This window comes from Crocodylus porosus, unplaced genomic scaffold (genome assembly GCF_001723895.1).
Source record: "Crocodylus porosus isolate Cpor-Errol unplaced genomic scaffold, CroPor_comp1, whole genome shotgun sequence".
Taxonomy (NCBI): Eukaryota; Metazoa; Chordata; order Crocodylia; family Crocodylidae; genus Crocodylus; species Crocodylus porosus.
The window spans coordinates 6470058-6486178 of record NW_017728935.1 but is presented as its reverse complement, the minus strand read 5'-3'; the positions used below and the strand labels follow the sequence as shown (position 1 = coordinate 6486178).

General features: G+C 47.0%; 1 protein-coding gene and 1 pseudogene across 1 annotated transcript; one reads left to right on the top strand and one right to left on the bottom strand.

Annotated features, from left to right (window-relative positions):
- Positions 1-1488: 1488 nt before the first annotated feature.
- On the top strand, positions 1489-15365 carry CAPZA1 (capping actin protein of muscle Z-line alpha subunit 1). Its single transcript, XM_019546824.1, has 10 exons — positions 1489-1583; positions 8216-8279; positions 9364-9415; positions 10353-10416; positions 10517-10723; positions 11168-11247; positions 11712-11790; positions 12335-12406; positions 13145-13207; positions 13818-15365. Exons 1-10 carry the CDS (start codon positions 1545-1547, stop codon positions 13956-13958), a joined length of 861 nt encoding a protein of 286 aa, XP_019402369.1. The 5' UTR covers positions 1489-1544; the 3' UTR covers positions 13959-15365.
- Positions 5360-8206, bottom strand: LOC109317872 (annotated as a pseudogene).
- Positions 15366-16121: the final 756 nt, after the last annotated feature.

The window sequence follows — 16121 nt, the reverse complement described above, 5'->3', positions numbered from 1 at the left end:
GCGAGAGGGAGAGGGAGAGGGCGGGGGCACGGCAGCCGGAGCCAGCCGCAGCCCGGCCAGCGCCTCCATAGGCAGCGCCGCAATCGGCCCTCGCCGCGCCGGCTCCGGGGGTGCACGTGGCCGCGGCGCCCTCGTCTCCCGCACCGCGCGGGATCCCCTGCTGCAGCCGCAGCCCATTGCTCCTCGTGAGCCCGAGCCAGCCAAGCCCTAGTCTGCCCTGCAGCCCATTCCCGCTCACGCTGCCGTGTGCCCCCGGACAGCAATCGTCTCACTGCAGAGACGCGAGGGTTGGACCCTTCTCCTTGGGAGTCGCATCTAGTGCAGTCCCCTGCTCCAAGCAGCACCAGCGCCAGCCCCAGCTACTTCATCCCAGATAAAGCTGTCCCCAGAGGTGTTTAGTAAAGCACCCTCCTGCTGAGAAAGTTGTTCCTCATCTCCACCCTCAACTTCCCCTGCTGCAGCTGGAGCCCATTGTCCCTTGTGCTGCGATCTGTCCCATGGAGAGCAATGATATCATCACATAAAAATGAGGGTTGGACCCTTCTCCATGGGAGTCGCATCCAGTCGCACCCCTGCTCCAAGCAGGGCCAGCCCCAGCCACATCATCCCAGACAAAGCTGTGTCCACCCAGGTCGTAAACGCGTCCCAGGATGGAGACTCACCGCCTCTCTGGGGAGCCTGTCCCCGTGTTTCACCACCCTCTGAGTGAAGAAGTTTTCCCTAATATCCAACTTCCACTTCCCTTGCTGCAACGTGAGCCCGTTGCTCCTTGTCCTGTTGTCTGTCCCCACTGAGAACAGTCCAGATCCATCCTCCGGGCCCTTCAGCCTTCCCTTCTGCAGTCTGAACAAGCCCATTCCCCTCGGTCTGTCCTCAGCGCTCCGCGGTTGTCTTGGCAACGTGGCGCGCGTGCAAGCACCACGACCAGGCGGTGGTCGGCTGGCGGCAACCACCCTGGGAAGGGCCTGGGCCCACGCCGCACCCACTCAGGGGGACGCCTGGCCCCACGGGCTTGCCGCCATCCCCCTTCCCGGGTCCGGAGCAGAGCCGTCACGGCTGCGCCCGGCCGCGGCTGGGCCTGTTGCTTTGCCCGCTCTGCAGATAGCATCGTCCAGCCTGAGAGGTGCTCTGGGCCCTGCCTGGCAGGTCCGGCCCTCACTGCACATTACATTCACAGCGCAGTTAGAGAAGGAATGACTGCCACCTTGTCCTTCTCCCAAGGGAGAGGCTGCCAACAGGGCAGCCAGGCTGTGTCTAGTTGCATGCCAGCAGGGTCAGTGCATTTACACGGGCTACTACTTCGGAGCTCCACAAGCACACCTCACCCCAAATCAGCTGCCCACCCCCAAGATGGCGGGGGCGGCTTCCTCCCGCCTCAGCAATGCCCTTCACCAAGATGGCGCCTCACATTCCACTCCTCCACTCAACTTCCCACTCCCAAGATGGCGGGGGTAGCTTCCCTTCACCAAAGTGGGGGGAGCTTCCGGTTCCGGCAACGCTGCGGTTCCCGGCGTGCTCGGCGCGGCGGCGGCCGTGGAGTCAAGATGGCGGACTTGGAGGATCGGGTGTCGGATGAGGAGAAGGTAGGGCGGCCTCGGGGGTCTCCCTGTTGTGCCCGCATCGCTAGTGTAGGGGGCTTGTTGCGGGGCCGGGCCCCCCATCGCTCCTGTGGCACTAGCTCCCTAAGAAATAGATATAAAACCAAGGAAGGAATCAATCCAGGGAGCACGGGCAGCCTCAGGCAGCACTTGAAGCGGCCCCGAGACTAGGTTTGAATTGCTTTGATCACTGGTCTTTCACTTCAGCAAGCAGCCCACACTCTGCACGCAAGCCCCTGCCCAGGTGTGGCAGATGGGGTCTCTGGCTTCACACCAGGGACATCCCCGTGGACCGGCGCAAGAGACAAGGGCGCGGGACGAGTGCTTTTCTTGGCCTGCAAGCTTGTTTCCACGTCCCCAGCCAAGCAAAGACTCTGCCAGCCACACCTGGGCTTGGTGCTCTGCTTCCGTGGCTGGATGGAGCGCATGCTGCTGCAGTCTTGCACCGCTCGCTTGTCTTTTGTTTCCGCAAGGGGAGGCCTCTAGTCTGTTTCGGAGTCCCTCCTAGCTCACCTGGATATCCCGGCCGAGCCGTTGGTAAGCGAAAGAGCCTGTCCTGCATTTCAGGATTGAAATACAGCATCTGGCCTCGTCCTAGCTTCGCAGTCAGGTGCATGGAGCGCATGCTACCACAACGAAAGACAGGTTGAAATCTAGCTCATTTTCAAACCAGTTTGGAGTTGCTCTGTGCCCTTTAGCTCACCCAAGGGCCCTTACAGTGGTCCCGCATTGAGCAGGGAGCTGGACTCAGGGACCTCCCTTGAGGTCCCTTTCAGCTCTCACATTCTCCCAGATTTTTGTTGTTTCCTGTGGCTCTTACAAAGGCACTGAATTGTGTTTGTTTAGTCCTTCACTTGTTTATTTTAAAAACACCTTGGGATTGGTTTCTTAAATCGGAGGAACAGGCTGGTTGCACAAAAGAAACATCAACACTCAAGTAGCCCTAGAGCGTTTTTCGTCTCCTGCAAACAGATAGAGGGGGGGAAAAGATCTCTGTTTTAAATAAATAATTGACTGTTACTTCTAATGGTATGAGTGTGTAAAATAAAGATACCTTTTTGGGAGGGGGAGGGGTGTTTAAAGGAGGCTTTTTAAGTGCCTAGACAGAGAGAGGATTGTTTGCTCTACTGTTCCTCAGTGGCTTTACTGTACAGGCAATATTACAAATGAGAAGACTGGCAACTAATAGAAGTAAATGTCAGAGATGCTTTCAGGTCTTGTGTTGTATGCATTTGATTTTGCCAAGCCAGCAGAAAGAAGCAGCAGCTGTCTTCTGCTTTCCCTCAGTTTCCTCATCTGCTCGTTCTTTTTTTTTTAAACCTAGCTGAACAGCTGATACAGTAGGTTTGCCTGGCATACTTAGGCCCCAATTCTGTGTTTCGCTGCATTGAAGCTTACCTCTGAAGGACCGTAAATATCACTTAGAGTGATGTTTCCCAGTTGCTGATAATCGGTGACTGAAATGTAGGCAGACAGCAACTTCTAGTCCAGCACCTGTTCACTTCATTAATGCAGAATTAAGTCACTAATGGGATATAGTGGTATGATTTAACCAGATTGTTTTGAAATATGATTACCTACTTTCTTAACGAAGGCTACAATATAAAACGTTGATAATGAAATAAAGGACATAATTTGGTCGCCGTGGCATAAAACAGATATCAGTAGTGGGTTGTTTTACAAGAGAAGCAAAATCCTCTTCAAAATTATGACTTGGAATGCACAAAAGGATCTGTCACTGAAACTGGTCTTTGGGTTGAAACACCCTAGATTTCTTTACAAGTCAGTAGTGGCAGGGGGAAGACACACTTGAACTACTAAACCTGTTTCCTCACCGCTGTGGTTTGGTTTCAGCCTTAGTCAGAGTGGGGGGCCTGCATTCTAACACATGGCCTCAGCAAAACAACCTAGCCTAGGTTATTGTGTCTCCAAACTCGGGTTGACATTGGAGGGGTTAAAGGCTAAATTAGTTTCTTACCCTGAATAAGCACTGCTCTGGCTGTTGTGAACTATTTCTACACAAACACAGTTTGCAGCTGCCATTTTGCCTGCTTAAACTAGCAAGTGGTTAGCTTCCCTACTAGACGCTTTCCCCATTTTTAGAAAAAGGAAGTGCATTTCTGCCACAACCCTGCAGAGGCACTTGACATGTTAACCGTGAGGCAGGAAATAGGTCAGCTCCTCTTTTCTTAGTTCTGCAGACATGTGTGCTGCCAGGGTGCCAGCATCCAAAGGCAAAGGTACTTTAGAATGACACTAGTTTGACAGCTTGATATGCAGGGCTACTTTGCTGTGTATGAAGGGGGCTTCCTCCACATTGAGCTGGATGATAGCTGTATTTAGTGGTTTAAGGTAACCAAGTCTAATACCCCAGAAAAAGCAGAGGAAGGGGCAAGAGGATGGGGAAATTATACTTAACAAAAATAGCCAATTTCCCTAGCTCATTGCTGCTGGTTTGCAGATATGGACATGGCACTTCCTGCCTTACACATTTAATTTCACCTGTCTTGCTAAAGTACCAGAAGGTGGTGGCAGATGGGTGCAAGTAGGAGTGGCCTTTTATAATTCCCTGAAATATCTGAGTCTCAGCCTTGATCTTTTAGGAGGCAACCTGTGTAAAAAAAGAAAAGAAAGTTGTAGAGAGAAAGTTAAAAGTATAATCATATTTCTTTAGCAAGACACCTTTCACAATCCACATAACGGCCATATAATTTTCCTTGTTGCACATCACTTCATAAATATGCATGTGGCTTAGTTATTTTCATGGCCAGTTTGTTATTTTCCCCCTTGCTATCCAGCTGCCATTTGTAGGAGCTCCACAAGAAGGAGACTGTTCGATAAGCAGCCAGGTTAGGGGCAGCGCTCGTATTGGGATCCTCCCCATCAGAATGGATCTGGGCGTCTGTTAAGTGAACCTGTCTGTACTCAGAGGACAGTATCTGCAGTAGGGCCCTGAACATTTCCAGAGAGACATGCCTCCGCATGTGCTTACACTTGCACTTTCTAAGAAAAGCACATGCTTGGAAGAGCTCCTCAGCCATCTAGGGTAGGACATGCAGTAAAGTCTAAAGGCACAGCCATGCAGCAGCAGCAGTGGCAGTGTGCCTTTTCTTACTGTTTCAGTAGTCTGAGTTGTAGCCTGCTAGATGGCACTGCTTGTCACATGTCCTTAGACAGTTTATGAAATCAGACTGTCTAACTAGAATCAGTAGTTAGAGTAGGGGAATTTATTAAACAGTGGAAAAAGCTATGTTTTAGTAATGCCAGAAGTCTATCCTCTGTGGCTGCAAAGCAGAAGGAGAGGAAGGTTGGGAAGATGGGCAAGCATTCTACCCCTGTGCAAGGGCCTCTGTTATTCCTTTCTCTCTTTGCTTTCAGGAGTAGCACGCTCACTTGTATAAATGATGTTGGGCATTAAACAAAACAAATGTACATTTTTTAAAACTTATTTAAAAAATAAATAACTAGTTTTCCTGCCATTTGTGAGAGATTAGCATTGTGGTGAGGCTCAGGCCAGCTAAGGTAGAGGCATTGTTGGTAAAATGGAAGCGGCAGCAAGGAAGCACAGCAGCACATCTGGCTGTTAATCTCTCTACTCCCAAGTTGCTCTTCAAACCCTAAGACATGGACTGGGAAATACTGGTATGTATCCCACTAGAAGCTGGAAAAAGGTTTCTGAACAGAGTTGGCTGCTACCCCCAATCATGAAGCTTAAGTTAATTAAATGATTATTTATGTTCCTTTTGCTGCTCAAGATGGTCTTTAAAAGGCAAAATTTAAAAATAATACTTAATAATACTTGAAACTTGATTGGCCAAGACAATGAATACAAAGCTTTATTTGGTAAGAAAGCCTTAACTTTTACTCGTCGTAAAGTTAGAAACAATTTGTAAACTATGTGGAAGGCATGATGCATTTGATATTGTGTTTAAATTTGGCAGCACACTTTCGTTGGTTGAATGTGTGCCTCCAGAGACCTGTCCAGGAACATTATATTCTCCCAGGTATTCAAAAGCCAGGAATTTGCAAACCTGTTGTTTAGAAGGAAGACTCTTAGGCCTCACTGGCACTGCCACATGCACTGCAATGCATCATGCTGATGTCTAGTACACCACGGAACACGCTGGCATTTTTATTACCCGCTAAGGGAAAGGGGCCTGCCTTCCCACCTTCAGAGTTCAGGCAAGCTCAGATACCTTCTTCCCCACGATGAGCACTCTCACATTTTTATTATAGTACTTGCAATTCCAGACGCCTTAACTCTCTCACTACATTGTGCAAGTTCACGATGGGGCTACAGTACACCTTCCAGTAAAACACACAGTCCCAGACAAATGGAGGAATAATGTGCTACAACATGGCACCAGCAAGTCCCTGTATGGACACATGCCAGAAATGCTGCCACATTCTCCATGGAATTGTCTTCAGTTCTTTCCTTAACCAGAGACTCCAGACTGACAGTAATTCCAAACAGGAGAGTAACATGGCATTAATAATAATAAACCATGATGTCCAGTAGTGAATCCCTAGCCAACTCCATGCAAACTCAGCAACTAATTGATAGGCTAGTATGAGCTTGAAAAGAAGCTTTCTCCCTTGTCCCCAGGTAGGAGGTTTAAGGTGTGAAAGTTTCTTGCCTGTTCCCATTCTGTGTCTCTGTTGTACAGGGCATACTGTGTGAATGAAAGGCAGAAAGCTTTCTGTGTAATCAAAGTAGTAGATATACAGTATTCCCAGCCTTGGAGAGGTATTCAGTGCATGCAGCAGAAATAGCATTGGCTTAGGTTTTGCAGCTTTGAATTCCCAGAGGTCTTTTGGCAGCTTTTGCTTTGGCTTCAGTAATTTGAGATTCTCCAGCTGTAACAGAAAGGTTTCTTTGTGGCTACTGTTTTCTGGACTGTAGTTCCTGCTCCCTAGACTGCAAGGAGCCTTCAGATGAGCAAGAGGATCCAGTTCAGGTTGTTTATTGCTGATCCAGAGATAAACATGCAAAGTGAATGTCACAGTAGCTAAACAAGCCAAAAACCCAAGGGGAAGTGCCCAGCCTCGTTGCCAGCTGACTCTCTGATCCTTTCCCTGTTTGGGAAAGTCTTTGAGACCATGGCCTGTATTGCTGATTTGCTGAATCAAGCCCCTTTTTACAACCGTCTTGGGAAACAGCGTTGCAGTCACTTGCTTGGGTGGAACACGGGCCGCTGGAGGCTCTTCCCCTTTCTTTCTGCATTGCGGACAACAGCTTGCGTTGGAATTCACCCACAATGCAGCCAGGTATTGCTGGCTCGTGCTGTGTCCGCAGTTCAGCTTGGTGGGATGGACCTGTCTTGCACAACACCCGGGGCAACCACCAGCAGAAATCTGGAGGTTGGTTATGGAAGCAGAGTCTCCTTTGGCTGACTTCTTGGTTTCATTTTGTATGTTTCCACTGGCCTCTGTCTCTTCGCTGTGTATCCTGACATCTCTTTCCATTAGCTCCGGTCACCCAACTTCCCTTTTAAATCCCATCAAACTTAACTAATTCAATTTAAAGTATCCAGGGTCATTTCTTTATGCTAATTTCTAACTTCATGGTATTCAAGATAATGGATCGGAGAGGGAGAGGTTATTTGTCTCGCTTGTAGAAGGGATCTCCCTCCTCACAGCATTGGCATGTTGCTGTTTTCCTGGTGGTCACTAGCATCTCCTCCTCCAACCAGTCATCGAGAACAAATGAGTCGCATCATAAGCAACCACTGAATCTCACAGGATAGTCTAGAAACTCCCTAGCTACAGCCATTCAGCGGGCTGTAATACCCTGCATCTACCAACAGCTCCCCTTAAGCCAGGAACTTACTTAATCTTTACATGAGTAGACTTCAACCTCCAGGTAGCAAAAGCAATGACCCAGTCTGCGTTCTGCTAGGTCATAAAAAGATAGCTAATAATGGGTGTGCAGGTGCCCAAGTTGGGTAGTTCAGTGTCCAGGCTACAGTTTGAGATTCAGAAAGGTTGTTTCCAAATCAAGGGCTGTGTTTGCAGAAGTTTTCCCGGACACCAGGTACCCAGAGTGAAGTCGTGGGTGCTGAGCACCCGCTTCTCCCACGGACACTCCTTGGAACACAGGATTGGATGGGCCTCGTGGGCCATGGAGTCCAGCCACTTGCTTACATGCAGCCATTTACCTAAAGACCCGTAAAGAGTTGCCCGCTCCAGACCCTCTCACGAAGCTTTAAGGTACACTTTGGAGACAACCTACGACACACCACAGATACAAACAGGGATGATACAGGCACTGCCCATACCCAGCTGCTGCAACAACAGAAAAACCCTTCCTTAGTTTCTACACGTTCAGAGGATCCTAGCAAGGCAGTTTCTGCCAGCCTAACCTGGGGGAGCCGAGAGCTCTTAGCTGCTTTAGGCCCCAAATTTCAGTCCAGCAGTTGAAGCCTTGGCAACTAATGGATGCTTTGCAAACCTATTTAAATGTCTCCGTAAATACAGTATTGCTGCGAACGAGGAGGCCCAGTCCAGCTAGTGAACTGTGGTGAATTATGATGGTACACACTGCAGATTGTATTAACCCAAAAGTCTGATGTTTATTGAGTTTTGTCCGCTAATAGCTATATTCTGCTTTACTGTAGGTACGTATTGCAGCAAAATTTATCACTCATGCACCCCCAGGAGAATTTAATGAAGTGTTTAATGGTGAGTAAATAGGAACAACTCAATGACTCATGGGTTTTCCACGTTTAAGTTGTTACCCAAAAAACCCCCCAAGATATTGAAGGCACCTCACAAAGCATAGCTGCAAGACTACCACATTCTTTTTAAAGCCAACATAGTCAAAGTTAGTGATTTTGGGGTATGGACATGAAATGCCTTAAAGAGGCCCAGTTTCCAGAGACGGGGTATTCTGCACTTCCTGAAAAGCAGCCCCTTTACAAGCCTCTCAGCCTAACCAAAAAAATCAGTCTCTTGGATACTGGGTTTCACTTTTTTTTTTTTTTTTTTTTTTTGATCTTTGGTGGGTTTCTGTGCACCTCATTGGCTTTATTACAGTTTATTTTGTTAATAATTTTCAAGCTTAATCAAAATGCTAAGGTAAAATCTTACATGCAGTTAGAATGCAAAATCCTATGGCTGGGTGCCGTTCAGCTGCACTTGTATGCTGCAACCTTGTTTGGAACTATTGTGGCAAATATTAAAATGTTCTAAGCCTTTGCCAGAAGACTCTAAAGCATAATTATGTTCTAGAGTTTATATTACAAAAGCATGACGCCTGGCTTTCTGTTTAAGCCATTCATTTTGGACCCCACTCCAACACGTTTTTACTTCAGCGCTATTCAAAGAACTTTATTAGAGGTGGAATACTTGTCACTTTACTTTTGCTCTCCCATTATTGAGAAGTGTATGAAGGAATAATTCTTTATCTTAAATACCCATTGGTCAGAGGCCAAGCAAAGAAAGCTATACCTCCCAGAAGTGAATATTTCAGAAAGCTGTGAACATGCAAATATGAAGTACACAGTGCAAAACCAGTGTAATCGTAGTCATTGCTGTTTGTATGACCCCCAAAACCATCCCCTCCGTTTAGCATAGTTACAGTGTTAAGCGAGTTTAATGAAAGTCACCACCCAGACAGCAAGAAGAGTTTAATGCCGCTATGCAACCACATCCTGTGCTAGCGGAATACTTCTGATACTCAAGTGTCTGCCTTTGCACTATTAACCAAGTGAGAGAGAAGCAGAGACTCAAATATTTGATAATCTATCCACTTTCATCTCTCTAGATGTGCGGTTACTGCTTAACAATGACAATCTTCTCAGGGAAGGGGCAGCACAGTAAGTATTGTTTGACAGCCACTTCACAGTTCAGCACCAACAAAGTGTACCCTTCTGTACATCAAGTCTAATGAGGAAACAGGACAAGTGATCACAGCTGCCTTTGTCATACTGTAATTCCCCCTTTCCAAAAACAATGCAGCGTTAGAGGTTCCTTCTCAAAAGGCCTAGGCAGAATGACCTTTCACAGAGAAGAACCTCAGTTCATGTGGCTATCCAGCATCTGCAGAATGTAACTTTTCAGAGGCCAGATAAGTGATTAATGCTTGTAAACCACTGTCGAACTGGTACCACTATCTAGTTCCAACTGTGAAAACGTAACCTGAGGAGGCTTGCCGCTTATGGTGACTCTTAACCAAAGTCTGGTAAATGACCATCCACAACTAATTGCTGTCAGAGTATCTTGTTTGATTGTTCAGTAACTTCAAAAGGAGCCTCATGGTACATGTGGAAGGCAGGACGGCAGGATTTGTGTTTGAACTACACAAAGCATCCATCAGCAAGTTTTTCTAAAACAGATCTGTTGGAAACATTAAACTCAAATTATATCGTGCTTCACCCCCAACTGGCCGTGTTAATTCCAGCTGTTACCTGTCTGAACTGCTTTGACCTGTTCATCTTCCTCCAGGCAATAGCTCTGCTACTAAACTTCCTGCTTCCCCAGTCATCGCTAACTAAACCTGGCACGAGAACTTGGCTTTTACAGTTACCTTAGAAAGCAGGTGGAGGGCCGGCCTGCTTTTGGTGCCAGCCTAGCATAAAAGCAGCATAGAAAGCCTTTCCTAGAGCATGTTTATGAGGTATCGATGGTTGATATCTTCATGGGGAGTGAGAAAGCAGGCTCTGTCAGGAAGAAGGGATTTATACTTCCCAGTGTCAGAAAAAATATGAATAGCAATATCACTATTAAAGCTTATCCTCCTCCTGTTGTTAACAGTGCATTTGCCCAGTACAACATGGATCAGTTCACTCCAGTGAAGGTAGAGGGGTATGATGATCAGGTAAGAAAACACATTTGCTTTGTGCTTTTGTATGCAGCAAATTTGAAAGGCGCACGAAAGGGTTAAGTATGTAAGTGCCTTGCTTTCTTTTTATTTTCAGGTTTTGATTACAGAACACGGTGATCTGGGCAACGGTAGATTTTTAGACCCAAGGAACAAGCTTTCCTTTAAGTTTGATCATTTAAGAAAGGAAGCTAGTGATCCCGTGCCTGAGGACACAGAAGCAGCTTTAAAGTCTTGGAGAGATGCCTGTGACAACGCACTGAGAGCATACGTGAAAGACCATTACCCCAATGGCTTTTGTACTGTTAAGTATCCATCTTTTTTCACTGATGACTCTTTGCCCCATGTCTGTTAGCATCAGGCAGTGCTACTGAGCAGTGATATTTCAGCTCTTTAGTCTTCCTGCGTGTCTGGTCTTTGCTGTGAAGCAAAGGGTATAGGTAGTCTGTCCAAAAGGGTACAAGTAGTCTGTTCATGCATTTGGGCAGGATGTAACCAGCAGCAAAACATTTCCCAATAAGCCAAAGTTACTGTGTGCAGCAGCCCTGGCTAGGGCTAAGTTGACTGGAAAAGCAGGCACCATGTGTGTTTTTAAAGGGGGTAACTAACCATGTGCACGTGCTTTCTGGTGTGTGGGGTAGCAGAATCCTGAATTTCTACTAGCATTACTGAAAAAAAAGCTCAAAGCCGTTAGAGTTCTAGCCCTGTGCATTCCAGCACTTAACTTTAACTCTCTTTATGAATACAGGTTTATGGCAAAACTATAGATGGGCAGCAAACGGTTATTGCCTGTATCGAAAGCCACCAGTTTCAGCCGAAAAACTTTTGGTAAGAAAATTGAAAAGATGTTTTCTTCTTGTACTCCCAGTTTTGAACCCAATGTCTGTCTCCATGCTTGCTTCAAAGCAGTACGCGAGGAATCAGATGACCACTTTTGGATCAGACTCAGTTCTGCCCTCAACTTGCTAATGGCTTACCTCCCCATCAGGCCTGATAAAAGGCCTCAGGATGAGGCCCCTGTGTTGCTTTCAATCATTCATTTAAATAATACTGTGAACCAGGTGGCAGTAACTCTCTTGGTCCCAGAGCCTACATGCATCATATTTCTGCATGCTGAAGCTTCCATCCTTGAACCACACTACTTTAGTGGCACAAGATACCCAGCAAGGTATTTCAGTGCAGGCCACAAAGCAGTAGGTGCTCAGCAGACTGAGACTATTCCTGATCTGGCTCTTCCATTTGTGGATGAAGCTGAGTACAAACAAACAGCTTCCCTGTGTGGTTTTCTGCAGGAATGGTCGTTGGAGGTCAGAATGGAAGTTTACCATCACTCCGCCCACAGCTCAGGTTGCTGCAGTGCTGAAGATTCAGGTAAGTGCGTTGCCAAACAGTAAATCACACCAAATCCATAATTGTTTCGAATGTTCCCAGGGATTTGTCTCCCAAATGAAAACTTAGGTGTATGCAAATACAGCACTTTCAAATTCAAAAACTGCAGAGAGAGCTACATAGTTTAATAGTCAGAAGCACAGTCTTGAGACTGGCTCCTTTACGAATTAAACACTCAGTCTGGCCTGATGGCACAGTTTGGTATCATCAGATGCTACATTAAGCTGTGTTTCACTCCTGACCCTTGCTAATAAGGGGTAGGCTCGTAAACAGTCTGTGAACACAGGGATTGCGTGCTCTCATTCCAGCTCTACCAAGGGCTTCCTGTATTCGCATGGTCTTGACTAAGAAGGAAGGCAGCCTTTAGTAATCTCCACATGAAGCTGTGGCAGCTCTCTCAGCATTACAGTTGAGCTTTTCTCCTGTTCTTTGGATTTGTAGGTAGCTTGCTTAACACAGTAGAGCTCTGGTTTTGGATGGGGATCACAGTATTAGTCATACCTTCCACATCTCTCTGTTTGTGCAGGTTCACTACTATGAAGATGGCAACGTGCAGCTGGTTAGTCATAAAGACATCCAGGACTCGGTACCGATTTCGGTGAGCGTTCAGAGCTGGTAACGTGCCAGTCACCCTTTTGTCTTGTCAGAGTAAAGCTGTGCTTAATCAAATGTGGCTCCACTCTTGGGCCTCTTACTTTACACACACAGACTGTGTGATCAGACTTCAGGTTGACCTGCCAGCGGGCACAGCATTACATGGGATATCCAGCTTTGTTGTTGCTTATGGAGAAGTACTGTGCCAAGAAGCACATCACAGAGACTCGAAAGGACACTGGGCTATTTGTCTTGTGCTCGTCCCGATGGGAGCAGAATGGTGTGTGCTGGGTGCCTTCTGGGTAAAGAAAATTTGGACTAAAAATACTATGGTACATTGATGAAAGGTCTAGCATTGCAGCACCAAGGCCAAACAATCATAGTAGCCACAGAGGCTGCAGACTCCTAAAAGATGTACTGAAGGGAAGATGAGTAGCTTGGACTTTAAATAAGTGGGAGCCAGTGAAGTAGCATCCCCATCATCTGTTGGGCAGTGACCATCTGATTTTGCTCGCTAGAGGGCAGTCCTCCCTTTCCTTTGGAGCTGACAACATGCCTCCTAACTAGTCTGCTTCCACTTCTGAGCCGTGTGCTTAAACTCCTACGCACATCAGCTGAGCCTGTTCCCAGTTGCTTATGCGCCTGGTATCTCCAGAAGAGAATTCTAGGAGACGGTCTATTTTGTCACTGTAATACGCAGTCTTTGAATCTGAAAATAATAATTCCTCCTCTGACTTTACAGAACGATGTCCAAACAGCCAAGGAATTTATTAAAGTCATAGAACATGCAGAAAACGAGTACCAGGTAAGACTCTAGCAGATACCTGGCAGATTCCCTCTGTATTTTTTTTTTAAATGTACCATTTCCAAGTGGTCATGATGCACAGCTTCACTCCATAGCTTGGCCTCCCACTTATCCTTTGTGCCTTCACGCTTGTTTCTAGCTTTAATCCTCCAATGGCCACCAGCAGCAGGATGCCTTGGTATTGTAGAAGGGTGTTAACCAGGAGGCTGGAAGGGCACCAACTCCAGTTCAGCACCAGGTCCCACAGGGCACTTCTATGGGCATCCTCAGTCGTGAGGCCAGCAAGCATTTGAGGCCTGGACTGAATGCCCCTCTCCACCTCCCGCTACGAAACACTGGAAGGAATGCTATGCTTCAGCCTTTGCTGCTGTAGTTTTTCTGCCTCTCCTTCAGGTCTCTTCCAAAAGGCCATGTTCACCAAGTTCACTTGAAGAACAGGAGAAGAGGGCAGTAGACACTCATTTTGCTTCCCTAGCCCATGGTAGTGTGCTGCCCCTCGGTAGGGACTGATAGCACTAAAGCTGCATAGCAGCCTACTGCTTTTTTGAAGCACCCTACCACTGGTGAATTTATAGTGAGACATTGACCTTACATCCTCTTGCTGTTGCAGACGGCGATCAGCGAAAACTACCAGACTATGTCAGACACCACGTTCAAAGCCTTACGTCGGCAGCTCCCGGTCACTCGCACCAAGATCGACTGGAACAAAATCCTTAGCTACAAGATTGGCAAAGAAATGCAAAATGCTTAAGGCAGAATGGAGAAGATGTATGAAATGTTAGCGTGCAAAAAACAAACGTGGTCTTATGCCAAGTAGGCGGTTTCTAAACCAGTGCAGCATCTTGCTAGGGCTTTCAAAGTTAACAGGTTTTCTAGCCTCACAGAGAACTGTTGAACAAATAGTATTGTCTTTGTGTTTTATGTTCCCTGCCATATAAACTCCCTGCTGTGACTGCATTTACTGGTAGGTCTTTTGAATTAAGCCACATTAATAGTTCAGTGATGTAGCTCTGGTCTGGAGTCATTGTAATCGTTCTGGTTGGAAAATTTCCTAGCCCTGAAAGCCCTTCTATAAATGCAGGCAGAGGGTAGTGGGAGCACTTTCTCTGCACGCTTACATGGTGCTCCTGTCAGTTTGTCTGCTCTGCCAACAGCTCATGGCACTATGCTGCGAGATGCAACAAGACACAACACATCCTCCCACCTGCCCCAGCGCTAGCTCTGCAAAGCAGCAGGCCCCAAGTGTAGAGTGTAGTATTTGGAATGAGTTTGCAAACCCCCCTGCAGCAGTCCCAAGGAGGCCAACTCTTCTGGAGAAAGCAAGTTTGGATTTTTTATCCAAAGACTTGAGCCACGTTCCCTTTAAATGAACATTTGTTGCTTCTTTCTTTTCTTGGACGTATGGTGAGCAGACATCTGCATTTTTACACAGTGCTTCACCCAGGTCCAAGTTGGATCACTGGTGATCCATTTAGTTTGGACCAAGACTGCTATTCCAGGTGAACATGCAGATGTCTAGGGAATCCTGGGTATGTTGTGCTTTGATGCTTTGTGGCAGGTTCCTAGAGGGCACCCCCAGCATATGAATGGCTGGCATGTACAATGGCTGCATCAAATAAAAGATCTGCACCAAAGTGAGAGAGAGCCCACCGTCCCTCCTCATCTCCTTTTGTTGTGGCCAGCTTTTGTTATACCTACAGGGAATGCTGGAATTCAGCTCAACTGCTTTTTAAAAACCCGTGCTAAATTATTCTGATTTCACAGAACCCGAAGTAACAGAACCCAGAGCAGCGTCCCTCAGGTGGAAACTCTCTCACATTGTAGACACACTGCTAAATGAAATGTTAGTTGATTCCCTTTGCTGTGTTTACATGTGGTTGTCACTGGGCCTCTCCCAAGGTCCGATTTTTTTAAACTGGCTGGTGTCTTCCTATTTCTAAACATGCAGCAAGCGGGGGGGGGGGGGAGGGGCTGCTTGTGCATTAAACATTAGGTTCTGTTCAGTGGTATCACAAAGTTGTGTGTCCCATTCTTTGTGAGAAAATTGTCAGAATAAAGATATATTTGTATTATTTGCCATTCAGAATATCTGTTCATCCATCCCACCCGCATCCTGTGTCAGCGAGCTCAGTAGAAATACACCAGTCTTTGTTCTAAAGCTACTTGCATCTGTCCTTTATATGGTCTCTTCTGTTTGTTCCCAAGCAGAACACAGGCAGCTGCTACCAAAACCCTCTGCCCTGCATCAGGTAACAGCAGCATTACTAGGGCTATACACAGAGCTGCTGACTCTTTTTCCACCCACATCGCACAGAACTGCAGTTCTGGAAACTCGCAGTCAGGAGGAACATATGACTAGCTCCGAGGACTGCAAGTTGCCTCCTTCGTGAGGGGACACATGGGGCTGCTCACACTTGTCTCCAATACCTTGACACTGCCCCACTCTCAGTAGGTCACAGTTCAACCTCTCCCAGCTCCTGGCAGCAGACATGGTTGCATAGGTCTTGCCACAGAACAGAAAACCACATGCACTAGACGAGCTGCAAGCTGGTCACCTTCCACTATTTCTTATGTATAAAGCTACATGCAACAATGCTTGCTCCTGTTTGCATATTAAAGTGTTTCAAGACCAAACATTTTCCAAGGCATTCTGCAAGTCAGGATCACCCAGCTGTTGCCTCAGACAGAGACAGGTTACATTCAACTAGCTGAAAAAGGATGCTTTGCATCTGAAAGTTTGTCACACTTCTTCCCCCACTGTAGAGGAGTTCCCTAAAGAACATGCACCCCTTGTGCACGCCTTACATAGCTACAGCTATAACACTACAACCCCATGAGACAGAAATGCAAAGGCCCCATACAGCAAGCTGGCACATTTTCATAGGGGGAGGGCCCTGGGCAGAGGGTGGAGAGA